The 22,537-nt window shown below is 40.1% G+C and overlaps 2 protein-coding genes across 4 annotated transcripts; one reads left to right on the forward strand and one right to left on the reverse strand.

The window, feature by feature from the left end:
• Window positions 1–1,547: 1,547 nt before the first annotated feature.
• On the forward strand, window positions 1,548–7,158 carry tmem276b (transmembrane protein 276b). The gene is made up of 4 exons (XM_085907760.1): window positions 1,548–1,935; window positions 3,085–3,198; window positions 4,553–4,690; window positions 6,911–7,158. Exons 1-4 carry the CDS (start codon window positions 1,548–1,550, stop codon window positions 7,156–7,158), a joined length of 888 nt encoding a protein of 295 aa, XP_085763886.1.
• A 550-nt stretch (window positions 7,159–7,708) lies between these two features.
• On the reverse strand, window positions 7,709–21,072 carry gas2b (growth arrest-specific 2b). Of its 3 annotated transcripts, none has more exons than XM_085907756.1 (8): window positions 20,886–21,072; window positions 18,995–19,240; window positions 18,214–18,323; window positions 17,761–17,902; window positions 17,299–17,362; window positions 16,556–17,030; window positions 16,373–16,480; window positions 7,709–11,312 (listed from the first exon to the last, which is right to left on the reverse strand). In XM_085907756.1, the coding sequence occupies exons 2-8, from the start codon at window positions 19,209–19,211 to the stop codon at window positions 11,112–11,114; spliced, it is 1,317 nt and encodes a 438-aa protein (XP_085763882.1). In that variant the 5' UTR covers window positions 19,212–19,240; window positions 20,886–21,072; the 3' UTR covers window positions 7,709–11,111. The 3 variants fall into 3 exon arrangements, with proteins under 3 accessions (XP_085763882.1, XP_085763883.1, XP_085763885.1); XM_085907757.1 differs by lacking the exon at window positions 20,886–21,072 and adding an exon at window positions 20,053–20,233; XM_085907759.1 differs by lacking the exon at window positions 20,886–21,072 and having other exon boundaries at window positions 18,214–18,507; window positions 18,995–19,137.
• Between the last annotated feature and the right edge of the window lie 1,465 nt (window positions 21,073–22,537).

The raw sequence follows: 22,537 nt of genomic DNA on the forward strand, positions 1-22,537 counted from the left end.
TTGTCGGATGATGTCATATTGTCTGTCCGTGAACTCTGACCCCTTTTTTTTGTCCCCAGACTTTGCAACTCAGACCTCCCAGTTCAAAGGGGCGTTCTAGTACAGTTTTCCTCGCTGAAGGTTGGAAAAGTTCTACTTCCGACCTTACCCAAATGCAGCAAAAGAGTCTGCGTAAGAACAACTAAGAAATGTATGCCATGTAGTGATAAATGTTGAAATTGTAATCTGAACCTATAGTCATCACTCATATTCAAAGTTGCATCTGCCGATTTATGGATCTCCAAACACCGTCCCGTTTTTGCAAATTTCTTTAGGGGGGTAGTGCAATATCCCCCATTTTCAATGGAATAAATGATGGTTTATCACCTCTTTCTAAAGGTTGTCATGGGTTTGTATATAAACAAAAAAATTCCACTTCAAAAAATATATATTTCAGTTCAGGTCTGCTTCAGTTGTGATCAGGAACCGCATGTAGACCATGCTCCATCAATTACCTGTACCTGGTTTATCATTATGCTCAAGTCTTATGCAAATAAATTTATTGTAGAATTATCCAAAATGTAAACCAATTGAAGAACTTTGGACTGAAAATAATAGAATCCACCCCAGCTTATTATAAACCCCTAAACCAGGGGTGTCAAAGTCATTTTTTTCACGGGCTGCATTGTAGGTAGTCATAGCTTCTTTCGGCAGGCCATTCTGATTGTCAATCCAAATAAATGTATGACCACCTCAGAAGTTACAAAACAAACTGACAAATAACTCGTTTTCAAATCAGATGAGTAAGATCTGGTCAAATATTCAAAAAAGATATTAAAAGTGAAGACAATTTGCAATTCTAGTAATGACACATGAATTTGATGCACAATTTGTCTTCGCGGGCCACATAAAATGATGTGGCGGGCCGTATCTGGCCCCCGGGCCTTCAGGTAGACACCTGTGCCCTAAACAGACAGGTGTTGTGGTCTGTCAAACTACGCTCATGCTTCATTTACCAAAGTCAGGAGTGTGAATATGTGATTTGCTTGAGTGATTAACATAAAAAACGTTAGGATTTAGTCATACTTTTTCTTTGCACTCTTTGGTTTTCATCACATTTATGTAGCCTTTCACTTAACCCATTATCTGAGCGTCACTTCAGAGACAAAATGCTCATCATTTTACACAGATTAAGAACTTCTTAACACGTTAAATGAACCACGGCGAGGTTAATTGAGTTTGGAATATGCTCGCCATCTCCCGTTCCGACAGCCCGGAGGAGAGAGTGCGGTACTACATCCCGTGGCCCAGCCTCCTCCTCACAGCGCTGGTCGCCATCCATCCGCTCCTCCTGTACCACAACAGATGGTGAGAACAACATTGCATCAAGCGGGGAGCACAACAGACCACCGCACCATCCTGTCCGTGCAACGCGGGCCTTTCGGTCAGCATGTTCGGAGGGCAGGACCGCGTGAGGCTGTGACTTCACGCGGCAGCAGAGGTACCAACACCGGCTGCACCACGGCCACCGGAGGAAGCTTCTCTCCTGTCTCCGTCGAGTCTGGAAGATGGCCGCTATGAAAATGTTAACCAGTGGAGGGCTCTTCCTGGCGTTCTGCGCGCTGGGGCTGCTCGCTATGGCCATCTGCACCGACTACTGGTACGAGACGGACGCCAGGAGGCATAGAGAGAGGTGTAAAAACTACGCGAACAAGCGCAACGATCCGGGCTACATCTACATCTCCAACCACAACCTCCCCCTCCAGATGCCTCCGAAGAGGAGAGGAGGCGGCCCGGAGGCTGTCCCTCTCTTCAGGAGCAAGCGACACTTTGTGGCCGCAGCCTCCGCGATGGAGTCCCACTGCAGTCGGCAGTTCAACTCAACGGTGTCCGGCCTTTGGAGGAAATGTCACCGGGAGGGATTCGACCTTGACACCGAGGATCTCATTTACAAAGGTAAACATGAGCAGCATTTCCGTGCCTGTCCTGTGAGAAAGGAGGCCCCGATGCATCTTTAGTTTGACAACGCAAACACAGACAGCGTGGCCCTGCAGGTGCTCATGAGGACCGATTTTGATTTGGCTGCACATCAGAATAGATGGGCATATCTCATCAAGAGCATCCACGGTGCATTCTTCCGCCCAAAATGTTGATTACATTTTTTGGAGCTCTGCTAAAAACAATAACCACTGTGTAAAGGTGCTTACATGTACCCCTGGAGCCTAAGCAAAGAAAAACAATAACAAAGCTTTGAGCTCACATGCTCTGCTTCTACACCAATTGTGTTTTTAGCGATAAATTCCTCAGACAATCAATTACGCTGCAGAAACATGTATATTTTGCTTTCTCTAGTTGTTTAAGAATCATCACAATCAAATATATAAATATTCTTCTCATTTTATCCTGAACATTTTCATACATCTTCTAAAGGAATCCCACAGTATTTGCACCTCGGCTGCCGACTTGTTTAAAAAACAAAACAAAAAACATTTATGAAAGGTTCCAAAAAATAGCTCACCAGTGGCAGGACACTGTGATTCTTTTACTGGTGGTACAGAAATCTATCCAAAACATAGAGAGAGATTTTACTTAAGGTTATTGAATGTATTTGCTTGGAATGTCAGTGTTTACTATTACAATTATCACAGCGATACATATCTTTGTTTTGGGTCAAATGTCTAATAATTATCAGGGAATGTTTACATGTTTTTTTTTCCCTCAAGTGCAAAGATTATTGAAGTTCTATGAAGAACAAGATCACTAATCATCCTCAGTGTCTTTGTGGTTACAAAGTTGCGATGCCAACTCTTTATATGTATAATAACACTGATGCTTTCTGGAAATAGTTAAAAACACAACTCAGAGTAGGGGAAAATGAGTCACACTCTCTGAGTTTGGTATAGTGATGTTTCCATGATGTCAGATTTGCTCATTGCAAAATTGACAGTTTGGGGTTACTCAATAACTCATCAACATTTAAAGTGATAAATATATGATTTAGTAGATGTTTTGTTTCAGTAGTAACCTAGCAATCATAAACTGAAATATGACCAAAAAAAAACTTGTGTGCGTATGCAATGTCTCATACTTGCTTTGTTTCACCAGGAATAATACAAAGATGTACCCCGGTAAAGTATCACTACACGTCATCCATTCTTCCACGGAATTTACCCATCAACATCACCAAGACCATACGGCAGGATGAATGGCATGCACTTCGTGAGTATTAGGTTTTGATGAAGACTTGCTTAATTGTCACTTAAATTATTATTTTTATTTTTTTATTTTTTTTATCAACATTCAGCATTCTGCTTCTTGGTTCTGATCACATACACTATATCAATGGTTTCTGTTAAGGGAAGCAGAATTCATTTCTTGTGGAGTTCAAGTAACAATTCCTTTCCATCCTTGTCCATGCTGTTCTTAATCGAAAGCGAAGTGTTTTGTCCAATCAGGTTCTTTCGGTCTGTGGCCACATTGCTGTTGTTTGGTGAAAATTGTTCAAATTTGTCTGAAGCGCCACTGGACCTTCTCGTGTGAGGTGTTCAGAGCCGGTTCAGACCTCCGTGGGACCCTAGGCAAAAATATGTCAAGGGGCCCCCCTAACTAAAGTCCTCTTGCCCCCCTCTGCCCCGAAGACCAGAGAGACAAACTTTGACTGACTCAAATTGTTTAATGTGAAAAAAATTAACAATTACTGAGTTTTAAATAATCAGTTGCTCCACCGCCTACTCAGTAGTAGCAGCTACACAAGTGTACATATACGACAATAACAAATCCAACTTTATTCGACAAAACATCGGGAGACAGATAGCTCCTCATTGCAGCGTCCAATCACGCAGTCTGTCTATCAGTCTCACACACACACACACACACACACACACACACACACACACACACACACACACACACACACACACACGCACGAACGCACGAACGCACACACACGCACAAACGCATATACACACACACACACACACACACACACACACACACACACACACACACACACACACACACACACACACACACACACACACACATGCCCTCCTTCGTTGTTTCGTTTGCACTAACGTTTCATTGGCTAAACGAATGGCTAATCAGCCAGTTGCACTGGAGTACAAGTTGCATTTTTGGAGGAACTTTATTTGACAAATTCCAGCACCAAGAACAGATATGAATAGGCAACAGGCTTAACAATATTGTATGCTAACGTTACATAAACACAAATGAGGAACTGAAAACGTGCCTGACGCAATATATTAACAATTATTCAAATAACTAACATAAATAACATGTTTATCAAACCATCCATGTCAAACCACTTTTAAGGACCCACCGTACACAGAGTAAAAGTTCAAAGGTTCAAAAGTTCATAGCTGTAGCGTCGCTGCGGTTAGATTGTCTCCTTCTGTGTTTCCATGAGTACTCTTATTTCCTCCCACATCCTCAAAACATGTATATTGGGTTAAATTAAGCATCTAAATGGCCCAGAATTGTGTATAAGATACAAATGTAATTGAAGTGATAGCTCACATGAATACATCTTTAGCATTGTCATCTCTTCTTGCAGATCTAAGAAGAATGACGGCAGGCTTTGTTGGTATGGCTGTCTCCATCATTCTTTTTGGCTGGATAATTGGAGTGCTGGGATGCTGCCAACAGCATGACCTCATGCAATATGTAGCTGGGCTACTCTTTCTCATGGGAGGTACTGTACGGAAATATTTGCGTGCATTTATACAAACACACACCACCGGCTACAACACTATGACCGCTCGCTCATTGTAATGACATCCAGTACAAGTGGTGATTAAAAGAAGCTACTCTTCCAAAGACACTAATGTTTACATTTGATTGACACTGTCAAAGAAATATGTGGTACCGTATGTACATTTTTGTGATTGTTATGTCACTTCATATTCATCGTATTACGTAAATGTCACATGTTGTGACACTGTCAGATAAGTATTAAATTAGGTCAATCTCACTATGAACATAACTCTGAAGTCTAATTATATGTGGCACACATAGCACAATGAAGTCTTAAAATGTGTTTCTTTTCCTGTTTTTTAATTGGATATGTGATTTTGGTATGTCACACACATTGCTCTGCTAACTACATGTTAATATGTGTGAAATAAGTGGTTAGTTGATATTAAATATGAATTTATTGTTTGAATAAACAAGTAGGATAATTTTGATATTTTACATTCTATTTTCATTATAATATTGACCATTTTCATTATGGGGTAACCGTCACTTTAAGAAACCCTTGACCAAAATATATTCTGTCAGAATTTTTTGTTGATTGTAATGTGACTTCACATTCGTTGTATTAAGTAGTCGTGCTGTTACGAATATATTAGAAGAAAAAGAAGGCAAAGCAGTGATTAAAAGACAGCTCGAGATGGTTTTAGGAGGCCCTTTATTCCACCAGGTTTGTACATTTGGCCACATGCAACAAGGGATCGTGGTTAGGGTAACATAAAGTAAAACCTTTGCACAGGCCTTAAAACGACAGCATCAGTGTGCTTTGACTGTAGCAGTTCTATACATTGGTTGGTGGGTCGGTGGGTGGGTGTGTGGGTGTGTAGGATGGATAGATGAATGGATGGATGGATGGATGGATGGATGGATGGATGGATGGATGGATGGATGGAAGGAAGGAAGGAAGGAAGGATGGATGGATGGATGGATGGATGGATGGATGGATGGATGGATGGATGGATGGATGGAAGGATGGATGGATGGATGGATGGATGGATGGATGGATGGATGGATGGATGGATGGATGGATGGAAGGAAGGATGGATGGATGGAAGGAAGGATGGATGGATGGATGGATGGATGGATGGATGGATGGATGGATGGAAGGAAGGAAGGAAGGAAGGAAGGAAGGAAGGATGGATGGATGGATGGATGGATGGATGGATGGATGGATGGATGGATGGATGGATGGATGGATGGATGGATGGATGGAAGGATGGAAAGATAAGATAAGATATACTTTATTCATCCCGAAGGGGAAATTCAGGAGCCAGCCCCCAAGGCACGCCACCGCAATGAAAAGGGCAATAAAACATCCGCAGCATCACCCTGCAGACGTCGAAAGATGCCCACTGCTGGGGCCGGGATTGTCCTTGGTGAACTAAGTGTGGAAAAAGGGGAACTGCCTTACATGGTGCCAGCCGGAGGCTGATGAATTCTTTTGTTTAACTCTTATCCCAGAAATGTAATGTTAAGAAGAATACCAGTTTTAAAGAAAAAATCCTTTGGATTAACATCCGCTTTTAGATGCTATGAGTTGGAGAGCTTCATTTAGACAAAAGTCGTGTTTCACTGCCTCTTGTGCCATTTTGGTACCAAGGAATTACTATGCTAAAGTGAGGTTAGTATTTTCATTTAGACAAATGCTGTGCTTTGCCGCATCTTGGTGCCAAAAAAGTGCTGAAGCGAGTTGAGCGTCAAAAGTTGTGCTTTGTCACATCTTAGGCAATTGTAAACCTTTCAAAGAAGATTTTCACATTTTATGGCAGTGCTCGGTCACACATTCTTTTTAGATTTGCGTCTGCTTGGTAAAACTGTTTTTGCATGGAATTGTTATTCAATTAATCTTATTTCTTCGGTTGTGGTTTACGTTTACCGTTGTGTGGTTGCATCACAAAACAAACATACAGAGCAAAACCCACTTGCTCACTTGAAGGCTCACTTGATATTGCAGATGTCTCAAGTACAATGAGAGCTTCACAGATTTTGTTTGGTTTTTGTGGTAAATTTTCCAAGCTGGAACTTTTGGCCTATTGAGGTTCGATAGTTTTCACACACAAAACACAGGATCTTTTTTTTTTTATAGCTAATTGACACTCCATAAATTTCCAAAAGATACTTACTCATCTTGCTCAATGACTGTGTGCATGTCTCTTCACAGGAACATGCTGCATCATCTCCTTGTGCACATGTGTGGCCGGAATCAACTTTGAGTTATCCCGCTACCCCCGGAACATGTACGGCCTTCCTGAGGACATCAGCCATGGCTATGGCTGGTCCATGTTCTGCGCCTGGGGCGGCCTCGGCCTTACTCTGTTGGCTGGCTTCCTTTGCACCTTGGCCCCGTCCCTCAGCACGCCGACCCGCACAGCAACCCACAAGCCGAGGCACGAGAATGGAACCGTGTGACAGGGTCGGGCCGGGCCAGGCAACCAACCACCGAGCACACAAACTACACTCTTCAAGACTTGGATGTTAAAATCTACGACCATTTTTGTCTCATCACCATATTACCACACATGCCATCCCTCTCAGTTTTCATTGTGCCTGAGTTGTGATAGCGCAAACATTCTGGGACGAAGAGCTAACAGATTTCAAGTTCTTGAACCCGCCCGAAAGGACGTCCAGGGACACCAAGAGTCTTTGGCTCTGATAGCACAAGGTTTTTGATGTTGTCATTTTAGACATGTTGACTTTATGGCAATCTGAAGGTGACTGTTTTACAATGGTGCTCTCCGAAATCCATTTGCTACACACAGACCCAAGCAGACAAGACACCAGCTTTCCCTCATTTTTCTCATTTTCTGCTGATGAATCATAAGCGAGATCATCCAAACAGAGCAAATCACATCAAATTAGGCCAGAGCATCTTGTCAGCCTTGCTCTTTTCACCAGAGTGCCGTGTGCTGCTGTTTGCAATGAAAAAAAAAAAAAAAAAAAGAAAAGAAAATCTGGCAATGATTGCCCATTGCTTACTGTTAGTGTAGCACAATGATATCAAACGTTAGCCGTGACCATGTGAAATGTCTGCGTTCTCTGCTGGATGAATCGAGTGGTGTGGGCAGCACCAAAAAAATAAAATAAAAATACAGATGACTACATTTGCATTAAAAGAAAAAAAAAAAACATTTGATCATCACTTAAAAGATTTTTGTGTGTGCAATTGCATCTCTATGTAGACTAAGATACAACGTTTATGTAAAGTAGATTTTCAATTAGGTTTATATCGTGTGTTCCAACAACGATGCCTGACAGTACGGAAGTGCAGGTCAGCAGTTTAGCGTTAAAAATGTGCGCTTGAGGGATGAATCCATTGTAGGATTCAGCAACACGATGGCATTTTGAGGTTGTTCGTTTTTTTTTTGCTCAAATGCGTAACTGCTGAGCTGTGACTTTAAGAGCACAGCGCTTACAATTCTTGACAAGAACTTGTTTGCAGACAGCAGATATGGAATGTGACAAGAGACAATTTTGAAATCTGATTGCAGAGATAAATTCAGACTAAGGTTGTTTACACAAATGCTCATCCTTTTAAAAGTACTTGTTTTAGGAATAAGAAAGAAGTGCTGTAGAGTTTTTGTGTTGCCAAAAAAATATATCTAAAAATCCTTAATTCTACCTTGACTCAACAGGATCATTAGCAGCTGACAGAGCAAGGGGCTTTATTTCTTTTTATTTTTTATTTTTTATCTTTTACCCTTCAACTTTCAATGTGTTGTTGCATATCTGAGTCAAAAGGTGCTGAACTATCAACAGGATTTGCATTCAAGTATAATTCTGTTGTTTGAATGAAAATGCATTATGCATTTTGATTTAATACAGGGTTCCAAATTTTCAATTTAAGACTTCCTGGTGCCCAAATTTACCAAAGTACAAGACAATAACATTGTGGTCTACATTTCTTAACAATTGCATATTATACTGCCCTCACCTTGGATTGTTCTCAGAGCAACCAGCGCCATGAAGCAGTTCGGTGAATCCTATCGTCATCATCAGCATCAACATCATATTTATATTTGGCTCACCGAGGTGTTTCACTAGTCTGAACAGAAATAAGAAATTCCAAACTGAATCCAGCTTTTTCTTGTATCTTAACTTGAGGCAGCTACTGATCGTATAGTGGGAAGTCAGAAATTAATTTAAGCATATTATTACAATTGTTTTTAGTTTTCTGTTCAGGAATGCAACAAATTCTACATAATTTAAAAATAATTTGACGTCTTACTGCAAATAAGTACTTTACTTTTATTTTTTAATCAAATTTGAAATTACTGGACAACAATAATTGTATTTTATTTTTAAATCCTATTCTGATTGAATAGAGTCTACCTGTTGTATTAACCTTTACATAAAGATACACACAGCTATGTCATCACTCTGGGTTGGCACTCCAGCGAGTAAATTTGATACATAGAATGAAGAAGTGTTCCTACTTGATGACTAACCAAGACTGACCCAGCCAAAATTCACCAGGGCTCCGACCTCACAATTGGGAAAAGCTGTTTTTAGTGACATGCAACTAAGTATTATTTCATGCATTAGTTTATTGTACAAGGTCCATTAGAAAATTGATCAATTCAAGTGTATGAGTTTCAAAGAATATTGGGTCACCTAAAGGGTGGATAACAAGACAAGGCTGTTAAAGTTGGAAGGAGGCTCAGTAGCTTGTTTTTTTTTTTTTCGCCTCCTGGTCACCTAAAGTGTGAAAGTTGAGTGAGATGCATTATGATGTGTGTTCATGTCACGTTACCAAACCACTACAAGAGGTTAGATGTTAACTGAAGCATGACAGAAAAGTGTATCTTCAGTGTCTTGTTGAATCTTTGCACATTGCTGGATCCGTTCAAAGTCAGAGCAAAGTTACAAAGTATGTTTGCTAGGTCACACATGGCATTCAAAAATGATACGAGCATGTGATGCACACTCTGATGTGTCTTTTACAAATATTATGGGTTTATACCACATTGTGTATTTATGGAAAGTCAGTTCAATCTTATTGTGACAATATGATGGCAGTAATAAGAGGATGAGTGTTAGGAATAAATCATGAACATTTATTGTCTTGCACCATTCATGAGTCACCTGACTCAGAATACTTTTGAGTGTTTTGCTTTTTTAAAGACCATCACCCAAACTGGCCGGTAACATGTATTTCTGTATGGACTAAATGTGTTGACAAAATGGAAGCAATATTACACACATGTATTTTTGTGTACTCTTGTGGGAATAGTCTGACCCACTTTTTAAGTTCTATCTGATGTGCTACAACTTATTACATGTTATCACGTGTAATATCACACATTACATGAAGATTAAGCACAAATTTGTGTCCCCTATCTCAGATTGTTGCATTTGATAAAATATAAATTAATAGCACAAACCGGAATTTTAACTTTATCATTTAGTTTCAAGACAAAATAACGAGTACAAGAATGCTGAGTCCGCTGTTCATTTCAGCAGTGTTATGATTCAGAATCAAATGCACATACTCTCAATTTTCAATTTCCTGTGTTCAGCGAAAAAGCTGCCATTTTAAGATAAACTTGTTTCAGTAGCATTGTTGGTTTTTTTTGTTTGTTTTTTTACATTTGTACCAGTTCAATTCACACTGCAGGTGCTTTGTGGTGACTGAGAAGACATAACTGACATGCATGAAATCATTGCAGTACATTTCAGTATTAAACTGTCCATTTTACTTATTTATTTTACCGAAATAAAAGGTGTAATTACTAGCTTCCTGGTTTCCATTGTTTAGTTTGCTTCAAAATGACATTAAGTCTTGTGTAATACATAATGCTGATGTCGTGTATTTAGGATTGCAATTTCTTCCAGAACATTGCAATGGCATTTTTTTCCACTGAGCACATAGTGCCACCTAGAGGGAGAAACTGACTTGTTTTGGAATTTTTAGCATGACTGCTCATGAAGTCCAGGAAAAAGATTCAAATTCTTCTATATAACATAATCAAACATTTATTCTTATAAAATTCACATGTCCATCCCGTTGTCACCAGCATTTAATGTGCATACCTTTCTTCCCGATACTCCAGCACTCAAAAAGTCAACAGATTTTATGAAATAAAGCATATTTATTTTCCGACTGTGAATCTTGGCTATTCAAATAACATATATAAATTAAACACAAAATCAAACTATTTTACATGCTAAATGTAACCTCACTAAACCAATCCAAGTATTGTAAGCTTGCAAAGACATTTGCAGTTAATCTATACAAAATATGTAGTTTGTTACACCGCTATTGAACGGGACACATAAATGTTGTTTTTACTTGACTATACTTGTACAATTTGGTTGGAATATTAAGTGCGTACCAAAAAGATACAAATGAGCATTCGAACAATCTATTTCTTTCCATGAGCATTGACCACCATGTAGCTGTCAGGTGACATGCTCAAATTGAGTGGCTTTACTCTGCCCCGACAGCCCCTGATCACAGATCTGCCCATCGGTCCTCCTCTGCAGGGGTCGTGTTTCTGTAGGTAGCTTACAAAAGTCTCCCAGCCTCCACCCACACGCACCATCACGTGACGCTCATTCAGCATCTGTGACGTGAAACAAAAAATGTAAAGGATGTTTTATTGCCACATTTTTGATAGATTGTCAGTCCACACACACACACCAATCTAATATTTACAAGCTTCCCTTGCATATGAAGTTGTCTCCATGAATGTCAAATGATCTTCAGATAGCTTTGTCAAAATCTCATTAAACCAAATAAAAGAGCGCCTCGTGCCACCAGCTGAGCTCACGCGACAGACTAATCCATATATGAGCATGCATGCGTACGCACACTCGCAGTGACGCACAAAGCTTCATCCGCACCCAAACCACGTAACGTGCCCTTTTATTTTTCAATAAAACCGTATAGCCTTGGTGCGTGCGGGCAGCTGTTGCAGAAAGGGCCGCTGTCTCGGATTCGAGACATCCTTCACAAACAAGACGCCTTCGCCATGAAAACCCCGAGTGCTGCCATGGCAACTACTGCCACAATATGAAGCCAGGATAAAAATTAAAGGGGGATTGAGATGAATTCATCGCACAGTCACAACTCCCAGGAGACATTAACATTCCCGGGAGGCCTTGCAAAGCGGGCTATTGTCCTGTCAGCATGAGCCCCCCACCCCCCTTCTTGGTTTGTGGCCAATAAACCCTTCATTAAGGAAGCATTAAGAATGTGATCACACAAGCAGATATGACCACCCGCCCCTCCCTTCCTCCCTTCCTCCCTTCCTCCCTTCCTCCCTCCCTCCCTCCCTCCCTCATGTTTGGGGAAGCATGTCACTCGTATGGGATGAAAAATCAATGGCACACGCTCAGACTTAAGCAGCCGTGGAAGGAAGCTGAGGCGCGGTCTATCTCATCTGACATAGTCCAGATTAAAATGTTAAGGTTGACAGGGGTCAAGTCTGACATTCTCTGTGAACCATTTTCCTGACTTACAGCCGCTGGATGTCTTTTACACTGCATGGTCTTTCATAGCAAAATAATTGCCTTGCTTTTATTTCTAAAATTTGATGCATGTTTTTTTAATGGGCGCATTATAAATTGCCTGTATAATTTTATGGATATATTAAACAAGAGCAACAGATGCCATCGCACACATCCAACTCTATGCTTGCTATGACAACCACCGGACTGAGACGGTCACTTTTTGATATCATCCTAAAGTAGTCAGAGGCTGGATTGAAATGTTTTCTCCCTTAAGATGCAACATCTTGTGTTACCACATTGTAACAGTCATACTAAAGTGGACTCATACAAACAGTTGTGTAAACAATAAAGACATTTCTACTTTATATTGGAAGTCATGGCAAAAATCCACGCAAAGGCTAAGAATACCGATTTTAGTAAGAAATATGAATTAAATGCAGATAACTTGCTTTAGTGGCTGTGTTGAACCAATTCCAGCCCCATGGGCCTTGAGTTAGACACTTGTGGTATTAGAGAATATGATTTCACTAGCTGCAGCTCTATCTGCTGGATATGATTGGTCACTACTCCCACTTTGCCTTAATGCAAGTGGTCGTCAACATTAAAGTTAAAATAAATTTTATTAAGTAGTTTGTTCATATCTTTACAAAAATGTAAAAAGAACCAGTAAGCTTTGAGTCAGTCTCACTTTTGGCAACAGCCTGAAAGAAAGAAATACAGTAAGAACTCATGGATCATGTCATGCACTGACGTTCTGAAAAGGCCCATGCCATAGTATATAGAAAAAGCAGATTGGTGCTTTTTTTGGGTAGTGGGGGATGGGATGTGTTTGGAATGATCACACAGGCAGCTATATTTGTGGGTCAGGAATAAAGCTCCTCCTTCCCCCTAAACAACCTGCTACGTCTGCTTCCTTTAAAGCATCTTCTGCATTCCCCTGAGTCCATACTGTTAGGCCCACTGACTCATCTTGTCCTGCTGAAAAATTAATATGGGGTCACAGATGGGGTTTAAACAACTGCCAGTAGGAGTCAGACTTGAGCCAAATCCACAGCTTCTGAGGCAAGAGGGAACCCTGGACCATAATAAAATTTACAGTAAGAGAAATAATGTGATTATGGACATCTCAACATTATTGGCCAATTTGTCATGTGAAAATAAAATAGGACTTGTGTTTTCCTTGAATGCTAGCTTGAGCTTGCCATTTGTGGTTTTGGGGCAGATATGAAATGTGAAAGTCAAGTTCTCCTCAGGGTGAACTGTAAATGTTTAGTTTTATAACATTGTGACAACTTTCCTCTCTCATCTCAAGAGTGCCAGACAAGGATTGCAGAACACAGAAAGGCATACCAACAAAGTTCATCTGCGTGCATCATATTTGAATGATTATTTTAAAGTCTAATGTATTCAATAAAAAACGATTATAAATGCGTTGACATGTTTTACCCATATCTCTTATTGTTCCACATCAAAGGTCACTCAAGCATGAAGAGAGTGTGATAAGGTCATTTCTGTCATAAAGCTGAGCCCAAAATGTAAACGCGTTAATGCTCATCCGTCCTTAGGTTTACCTTATTAGCAGATGTGCTGAACAAATAATGAATGTGGCATGATCTTGCGCACGCCTTTTCTGTCAATGACACAGTGCGACCGTGTTCTGGCTACACAGAGCCTAATTGGGCACAGAGAAGAAAGGAAAGCTTTTCTCTATTTCAATACTAAAGAATGGCTGAGCCCTTCATGGCCACCATGATTGAATAGTCCCCCAAGGACATGGACAGGAATGGGGGGGCTGAAAGTTTACACATGAGGAGGGGCCGTCATGCTCAGTTGCTCATTAACAAGCTGTCCGATTAAACCCATCACTAATGACTTTGCCCTGCAAATCAATAATATGTGCTTGTTTTAAAGGTGTGTCCACAAATGGGGGGGTCGTCATGGTGTATGTTAATTGCGGTTTTTGGTGTGTGTCTTTCCAACCATGATGACAGCTGTGTGACACGTGATAGATGGAGTCAGGGTCAATGGGCAGCAGCTCCAGCAGCACAGTATTTGTGTTGTCAAAAGCTGACAAAAAGGAATTGCAAGTCCTGACCACACTCGGGCAAAGTCACTGAAAGTACAAAGTTGAGGTGCTACATATGAAGAGTGGATAGAAAACCTGAAATATTATATCAGACATCAGACAAAGTTCTTTTATATTAAAATATTTAAGATTTGATTCTGGTTCTATTAAATGGCTCTCATGAAGATAGGAAAGCACAAGGAAAGAACATTAACAGATATTGTATGGACGAAAGGCCCATACATTTGTTTGGTGTGAAATACCTGCAACATCATTTAAAGTTTTGAAAAAGCAGAGGGAAAAAATATATATGTTATCTGTTAAAATGCACAAGCAAACATACTATTTGATTATCTGAATTGATTATTATTATTTTTTTAATGTTCAACCTCACTTACTTTCTTGCATTCACGATGAGACATCGAAACTCATTTGAAATGATGCCATTAGCTGTATCTCTATTTTCAACAAACTGAGGCTGACAACATTGATTACCAATTAGACATGTGCTTGGTCAATGGCATTTTCAATAAGATTTACAAAGCACTAAATAGGTGTCAACTAGTGACCAATTTGTACACACTCGTGAGTCAAGTGCAGTACCTTTGTGTGGATTTGCGCTTTTGCCACTACGCCTTGATTTCTTTACTGATAGTGTATTTATCTATTTCATTTATTTATAGACAATTTATCTATTTCATTTATTTATAGTGTAACGATTTATGTTTTATTTATTTTTAGTGTATTTATCTATTTCATTTATTTATAGACGATTTATCTATTTCATTTATTTATAGTGTAACGATTTATCTGTTTTATTTATTTATTTATTTATTTAATTATTTAATTATTTAATTATTTATCTATCACATCTGCCTTGTAGTTTGTAGGTTGAGGGTTCAAATTTGGGCTCCGGACTTTTGTGTGGAGTTTGCATATACTCCCCATACTTACATGGTGTTTCTGCAAGTATTACAGTACATACTAAAAACATACATACATAATAAAAACATGCATGGGGGGATCATTGAAGACTCGTAATTGTCCCAATGTGAATGTAAATGGTTTCTTAGCAATATGTGCTAATGGATCCTGGGTGTACAATTCTTGCCTCTCCGCTCCAGCTCACCCGCAACCCAAATGAGGACAAGCAGTATAAAAATGATTCAATGATAATGGTTTGTATTTACACACTGTATCGATATTTAACCCATAGTCCTTCATCGAACAAGAATTCTTAAATCAGATTATAAAAACATTATACTGCTATCGCCAAAGTGTTAAATTTAATAGTAAATTTAATGAAAGGAGATGAATAAACCACATTATCCTATTTCTTCTTTTACTTTTTCTCACAAACAGTAGAAGATTGAAGGCTACTACCATTGCAGCAAACTAAAAAGATCATGCACACACATCAGTATAGCTTTCATGTAAGGCTTAATATGTATTTTTAATCATACTGAGGTATTGAAAAATCGAATGTTTCCCCCCCTGCTTTTAACATGTGAGGCTGAAGCATGAATATAGTTTGATGGATGGATCATAGCGTGAGTGAAATAAATCATCCAGTGCACAATGAGACGTCTTCTCACATGGAAGGACAGTGACTCCCAAAGGGGCTGCCATTTGAACTGCCCACACAAAAGCCATATCTTTGTAAAATCTACCTGCAAGAGGCGCGTTTGTTTCCCTCTCAGATTTGAACTCTTAGTTGAAGGTCTGTGTTCTGAATAAAATCATTGTCAGCCCAGTCTTATTCGTTGCCAGGCAACCCTGACTCCCAGAAGGCCTTTGTATTGAAACATACAGGTGGTGAATGACTGAGTGATGCTGAAAGGCAGCAACATCTCCATCCCAGAAAATGGTAAAAAAAAGTAGCAATTCAGACACAACGTTGGATTATTTACCATTCTGGAGGATGATATGCTCATACCACCGAGCATTTTGGGGGCTGAGCCATTTCAGTGTGCTACATGTTTAAGTTTTAATTTAATGTATTTCAATGTACACATTTTTATTATTATAGCCTGTCTTACCTTGAATAGCTTATGGGGATGGTTGGTGATGAGTATAAATCTAAAAACAAAACAAAAAAATCCTTACCCGTATATAAAGAAGTTTTTCCCCCACACGATAACAGCTTCTTGGCTGCTTTTCAACAGGGAACCTGTTTGGACAGCTGCAGGGTGGATTCTCAATAATAATTCTCACCTGAAAGAGGTTAAACAGACACAGGGTGTTAATGTACTGCAGACAATGTAAGCAAGCTCCGTGAATGAGGCGTACCCCGTCATCCAAAATGTTACTGGCGTCTGTGCTTTTTCTGCTGGAGTTTGACGCTCGGGAGGGTGTGGGGGATCTTGCAGCAATGGCCACCTGCGTTTGGCCTTGTGAGGTTGCAGATGTGTCAGGAGAGCACAAAGAGGTTTGTGTTGAAGCTGTGGTTGTGCTGAGGTTTGGAACTGGGAGGAAGGACTGCAGGGGGGATAAACATGTGGGCACTAGCTCTGCAGCGGCTGATGGAAGATCAGACGCGAGGGGCGTGATGTGGGCTTCAGAGAGGCAGATGGAGCTTGGAGTGAGGGACACCGGCGGAGAAGGAGGGGGCGGGCTCGGAGGGTTGCTTGAATGTGAGCGCGAGGAAAGCTCTGGGGCCGGAAAAAAGGAGAAGGGTAGCGGGGACAATGGAGAAGTACTCCCTCCTTCCTCCCTTTCTATCTCTCTCTCCAACTTCACAAGGCCTGGAGGCTCGACTCCATACCTAAAAAGGCGAAAAATATGGCAATACTTGTAAGGTCATCCAAATTAACAATTAGAAATATAACAAGTGAATGCCGTTGCTTTTTTTTTAATTTTTATTTTTTTTTACAAACAATGTACCTACATATAATAGTCAACACAGAGCTTATACAGGGAAATGAAGATAAATAATATATGAATCATACATATTTTGCCTGGCCCCTTTCTTACTTTCATTGTCACTTTGCATGATCTTGAGTTTGGCTGGAGGACTTTATATACGTAGTTACCTGCTTGCCATACGTCCCAGCGCCATCAGACATAGGCACACCTCCCATGGTTGCTTATGGAGGACTTCACACAGCACATGCACGGAACACAAACAAAGAGGGTGGATAGATAAAAATAGAACAAATGTGTCTCTGGCAAACGGGGGCATATTTTGTCAAGTGCACGGTCTCTTTGAGGCAGAGATGGAATTTCTGAGGCCTTTGAATGTGCATCTGAGGGCATGAGGGCATAGATGCTTCATCTCCTTCACTACTTCCACATCAAACAAAATGCTTATCCGAATCCAACAAACCTGACGCTATTGTGAAGAACGCAGTTGGGCACGAGAACAACATACGTCAAAATCTATTAAAAATAATCTCATTGATCTACGTTACGGGAAAAGGATGTATAATGTCACACCCATTTTTTTTGTTTTTGGCACTATACTTTACACACAAAAATACACACAATTAGCTCACCCAAATCCTCAGATTCAAAAAGGTGGGCCCTGTCAATGCCAATCTTGCGGCACCAGTAGAGGAAGTTAGCAGTGTTGTCTCTGGCAAAAAATGATCCTGAAGTAGCATCAGCCCGCCAATGAATCACTCTTTTGATGACGGGCTGCACCCAGCATACACAAAATCACATTGAGAGAAGACACATTCATTAAAGAGGTGGAGAGAAAATCTTGTTTTTCTAGCTTGCTTGTTTCTTGTCATGTCATTGTTGTTGGGCATTTTACCTTTGTTTAGTTAACAGTACGTATCATTGTGGTGAAAATTACTGTATGTCAGAGAATTGTGGATAATGGTTATTTTATATTCTGTACATCATGCACTTATTTAAATAGTTGTACTTTCTATATTTTGTTAGACTGATTAAAATAAAAGACACTGATCTTAAGAAATAAATATTTCTTTCCATGACAGAACCTTTCCATTACTGTTGTGGCTCATTTTGTCTTGGAGAAACTGTGCCAGTTGACAAAGAATGACACCATTGTCCAGTCTGTCCATTAAGTTGTCAGCGGTGACGTCCACACCTACACACAAACACACATGGCCTTCCTTTGAAATTGTTTGTGTGTTTTTAAAGAGAACATCCCTACAGTGATATCTGCAAATACTGAACATAAACATCCATCCATTTTCAGAACTGGTTATCCTCACGGGGGTCCCAGGTGTGCAGGAGCCTATCCCGGCTGACTCCAGTGAAAAACAGCAACCCTATAAAATGTATCAATAAAATATGCTGTCTTATGAAGACAACATTTATCAAATTCAAATTAATATTAAACCTTAAAATGAACTCACACAGTCTCACTAGTGATTTGGGGCTTTTTTGGACGATTTTCAGCAGAATTTAAAACACCCACATTTAGGTCAAAAATTAGTAAAACTGACAATGTCTACGTGAGAACTTCGTGAGCCGGTTGCAATTCTTTCCTTGGTTGCTGGGCATTTTCTCATAAAAGTTGAAGAATTAACCCAAACAAAACAAATTGAGAGAAGAGAATTTCATCATTTCAGTGATTCTGTCATAGAGGATGAAGTGTTATTGTCGGAGTTTGGAACGCTTCATATTGTAAGTATGACGGAAAAAGTCATATTGACCAGTTCAGAATTGTGACTGGTAAAGAAATTGTGGACCAGGTCCACATTTGACAAGGCGTTTGGCTTCACAGGGTCAAAATTCAAAGGTTCATCATCTCACCCATGATGTTGTTGAGCCAAAGAGCCAGGTCTTCTTTCATCGGCAGCAGACTGGCATCATGGCGGCATGGTAGCCACTGGTTGTACTCTTGAGGACTGGCAAGGCCCGGCCCACAGTGGCGATACTTCTGGCTGAGGAGACAGCTCATCCCCAACCCCGTCAGCTGGCTCAGAGGACTCTCGGCCCTCAAGTTTGTGGATTCCACTTCCTCATCCATACCTCTGCTCTGCTCAGCTTTCACAAGTCCTAAAAGGAAACCATTTAGGTTTAGTCTATCATTGACTGATCATGCTGCTGTATCAATCAGATGTGTTCTATATTTGATTGATTTACCAGGCTGAGGTCAAACCATTTGCTTGACAGGTTTTAGCTTTGTACTGCCTAACGAAAATGAGATCGACAATATGCAAGCTCATGATTTCAAATAGAGCGGAATCCTAGGAAGCAAATATTTTCTCTCTTAGATAACAAAAGCAAAACAAGACAAAAGGGATTTGGCAACAGCTGATCTGCGCATTCCAGATTTGTTTGGCGTTTTCTGTACTGTTGTGGGTGTTTACCGGTAGACATAGTAGCGATAAGGAAGGAAGTTACAGAGGCAACAACGGCAAACACAGCCATAAAGGAATTATTTTTAAAAAAGCATGGTCCATGAAATTGAATGGGCTGCTGCATGTTTTTTTCCTCTTAATTTTCATTGTAACTTGGGAAATCAAATTGTAAGCCTTAATGATATACACAAATATAAAACACAATACAATAAATATAAATATACCATTCTTCTGCATCACAACATCCACATCATGACCAAACAGTGTGGGATTTTTCTTACACTGATCAATGGCACTTCAGCAATGATCTGGATTTCTACACATTTTTATGCGTGGACCTTAATCATTCATTGACATGACACAGTTTAATTCTTCCAGGTGCTTGAAATAGAACGTCACCATCAACTGGTGCTAGTGAACAGCTCATTTGTCATATTTCCAAAGATGCTTTCATCACAAAGCTTGACCCCCAAGCAGAGACACATTCTGTCTTCCGGGAATACTTACGACAAATCACACAGAACCAGGACCAGACAGTGGGTTAGTAGGTTTGTTGACATACTGTTGTCAAAGGTCCCATGTCTGTCTGTGTCTCTTTGAAGTAATCATTTTTGAGAATTTTAGATATCTAAAGTAGAATAATCGGATTAGAACACACCTTGGAAGCAGATACTTGGTGTTTCGTTGTTTTAGACACGGTGCATTTGTGTTATTGAAGCGTCACAACATGATCAAATAGGAAGCTATAAAGAATTCACGAGAAAAATGTCAAGAAAATCTCACTCAACACTGCGTGTGTGTGTGCAAAATAGAACAAATTCACCAAAACATGTGAATTGATGAATGTGAAGATGAAGGTAGGCGCAGTGTAGCATGAACTTAGAGAAAGAGCCCTTTTGTAAACACATGGTCCAGACACGGGACAGACGCGGGGGTATGGGAAGCGGTGTCGTGCCAAGTTGGACGCCGCTTTATTGGTTGACCGTCGAGCCATGCGAGCTTGTGTCTCGAACAAAACATCCAGGTGAGAAAATCACACCTGTACTCCAGGATTGCTTTGCTGGGAAGGGATGGCAAAGGTCATCCACTGGCCTGACTTTTGAGACACTGGCAGCCTTTATGCTCCAGCAAAGCTCAAGATGCATGGATGATAAGAACACACAGGGGCCCTGGTGCAAACACACCCACAAGCGCATGCATTGGTGTTTTGTATTGTAGCTTTCGCTCGAGTGACGATTCCCAACATTCAATTGGGCTTTCATTCAGTAAATGCAAAAAGCTGCAATTATTTGAGCATGTGAGCAAAAGGATCTTATATAAAGTAGAAAGCAAAATGTTACCTTATGTCAGGCAGTGTAGAAAACCTATCAATATCTAATTTACTCTCAGTTTATTAGCGTTAAGTCGCTGTCACTGGTCTAAAAGCTGGTCCTCAACAAGCAGGGAGCGATTCTGAGCAAATGAATGAATGCCACCTATAATTCACCTAAAGATGTCCTTCCATCGATTGGCTTCCTCTGAGTTACTTCTACTCTAGCCTCAGTCAAATGCTACCACCATCATATAAAAGTGAACTTCTTACTTTATTCCTTTGACTGAAAGGTAAGATTCTAAGACTTGGAACAGTCTTTTATGTTCCAGCTTTGTGGAGAATCAACATCGTTATGTAATGTTATTCACACTTTTGCACACACACAATGCTAAAACAACTCAACTTTTAATGCCCTGACATCATGGGATTGCGCAGTTCAATTTTGCAAGCCAGTTAATATGTGAAGTACAATGAATTTAGCTACGCGGTTTTTAAAACTTTTGTAAAACCTTTAATTACGCTACCCCAAATTTTCAATCAATGACCCGATCTTTCATTCTGTTTGTCTTCATAGCACCATCACCACTGACAGCATTATGAAAACATTACAAAGGCAAGGCAGATGTACTTACAAAATATCCTGTTAGTAATCACAGATGGAGTTCACTGAAGATTGACCTCTTCGTCCAAATTTGCCAACTATCACTACGGTGGGCACACATGACTTTGAGCCCGACGGTCATGGCCTCGCTCTCTCTCACTAGGAGGGGATGAAACTCTCAGCAGAGTACTTTCCAACTTGCAACTGGTGGTGTCAGCTTACATCCACTCCATCTTGACACATCTCAGCACAGCCTTAAACACAGTTCAAACTACTGTAGATCTCATCACTGATATACTCATCAAGTGATTATGAAAAACAAATGCTTTATTAATTTTCTTCTTAATGTGGGAATTCCTTCCTTTGGCTGTGTATGGATGTGTCAGGCACATCATTTGATTTTTGTTCACATTGTCACGTGTCTAGTCAACTATATTTGCACCCATTTTTCCCCTCCAGGTGTTCTGGCACACAAAGTTGCCTCACCCCTTACTCGCCCAAAAAAACTTGGTAACAGAAAGCAGACTGTGCTTGCCATGAATAAAAACAAAAAAACAAGCATAGCTTCATTTTCATGCAGGGCCAATGGACAGTAGCAGAGAAAGTTCATTGCAGGCTCTTGTATCTGCAACTCGCTTAAGGTTTGTGATCATACTGCGGGTAAGAATCGGAGCGTGATTAATCAATTCATTCAGATCAGTGCCTTTGTGCTCAATTCTCACTTCAGCATGACAGGGGGTCCAGACTATCCCCACACTAAGCGAAATCCACAATTTTGAAACACCCTGCTTGTTGTCCTTAGTCATGTTTTTTTTGTTCGTTTTTAGTAATAATGCCACTAATTTACAACAGTGCTTTGTTTCATTCTTCTTCTTTCAAATGTACACCAGCTCAAATTAAAAGTGACACTATCCAATGCTCAAAATTGGAATTACACAAAATACTATTTAATGAATCAATGTTGACCAAAATGCTGTTGGTAACTGAATGAATGAATGAATGAATGAATGAATGAATGAATGAATGAATGAATGAATGAATGAATAGACCGACTTGGCTCTGGATAAGCAGAAGAAGAT

The sequence above is a fragment of the Syngnathus leptorhynchus genome, chromosome 3, assembly GCF_054491065.1.
Source record: "Syngnathus leptorhynchus isolate UIUO chromosome 3, UIUO_Slep, whole genome shotgun sequence".
Lineage (NCBI taxonomy): Eukaryota > Metazoa > Chordata > Actinopteri > Syngnathiformes > Syngnathidae > Syngnathus > Syngnathus leptorhynchus.

What these genes read in the sequence shown, in the direction of transcription:
- gas2b (XM_085907756.1), bottom strand. Translation starts at nt 19,211, where the DNA reads ATGGATGAGGAAGTGGAATCCACAAACTTGAGGGCCGAGAGTCCTCTG. An exon ending in GTAACATTTTGGATGACGGG is followed by an intron (nt 16,481 to 16,555) that starts GTACGCCTCATT and finishes AACCTCTTTCAG; the next exon opens with GTGAGAATTATTATTGAGAA. An exon ending in AAAAACTTCTTTATATACGG is followed by an intron (nt 11,313 to 16,372) that starts GTAAGGATTTTT and finishes TTCACGTCACAG; the next exon opens with ATGCTGAATGAGCGTCACGT.
- tmem276b (XM_085907760.1), top strand. Translation starts at nt 1,548, where the DNA reads ATGGCCGCTATGAAAATGTTAACCAGTGGAGGGCTCTTCCTGGCGTTC. An exon ending in GGATGAATGGCATGCACTTC is followed by an intron (nt 3,199 to 4,552) that starts GTGAGTATTAGG and finishes CTCTTCTTGCAG; the next exon opens with ATCTAAGAAGAATGACGGCA. An exon ending in GCTACTCTTTCTCATGGGAG is followed by an intron (nt 4,691 to 6,910) that starts GTACTGTACGGA and finishes GTCTCTTCACAG; the next exon opens with GAACATGCTGCATCATCTCC.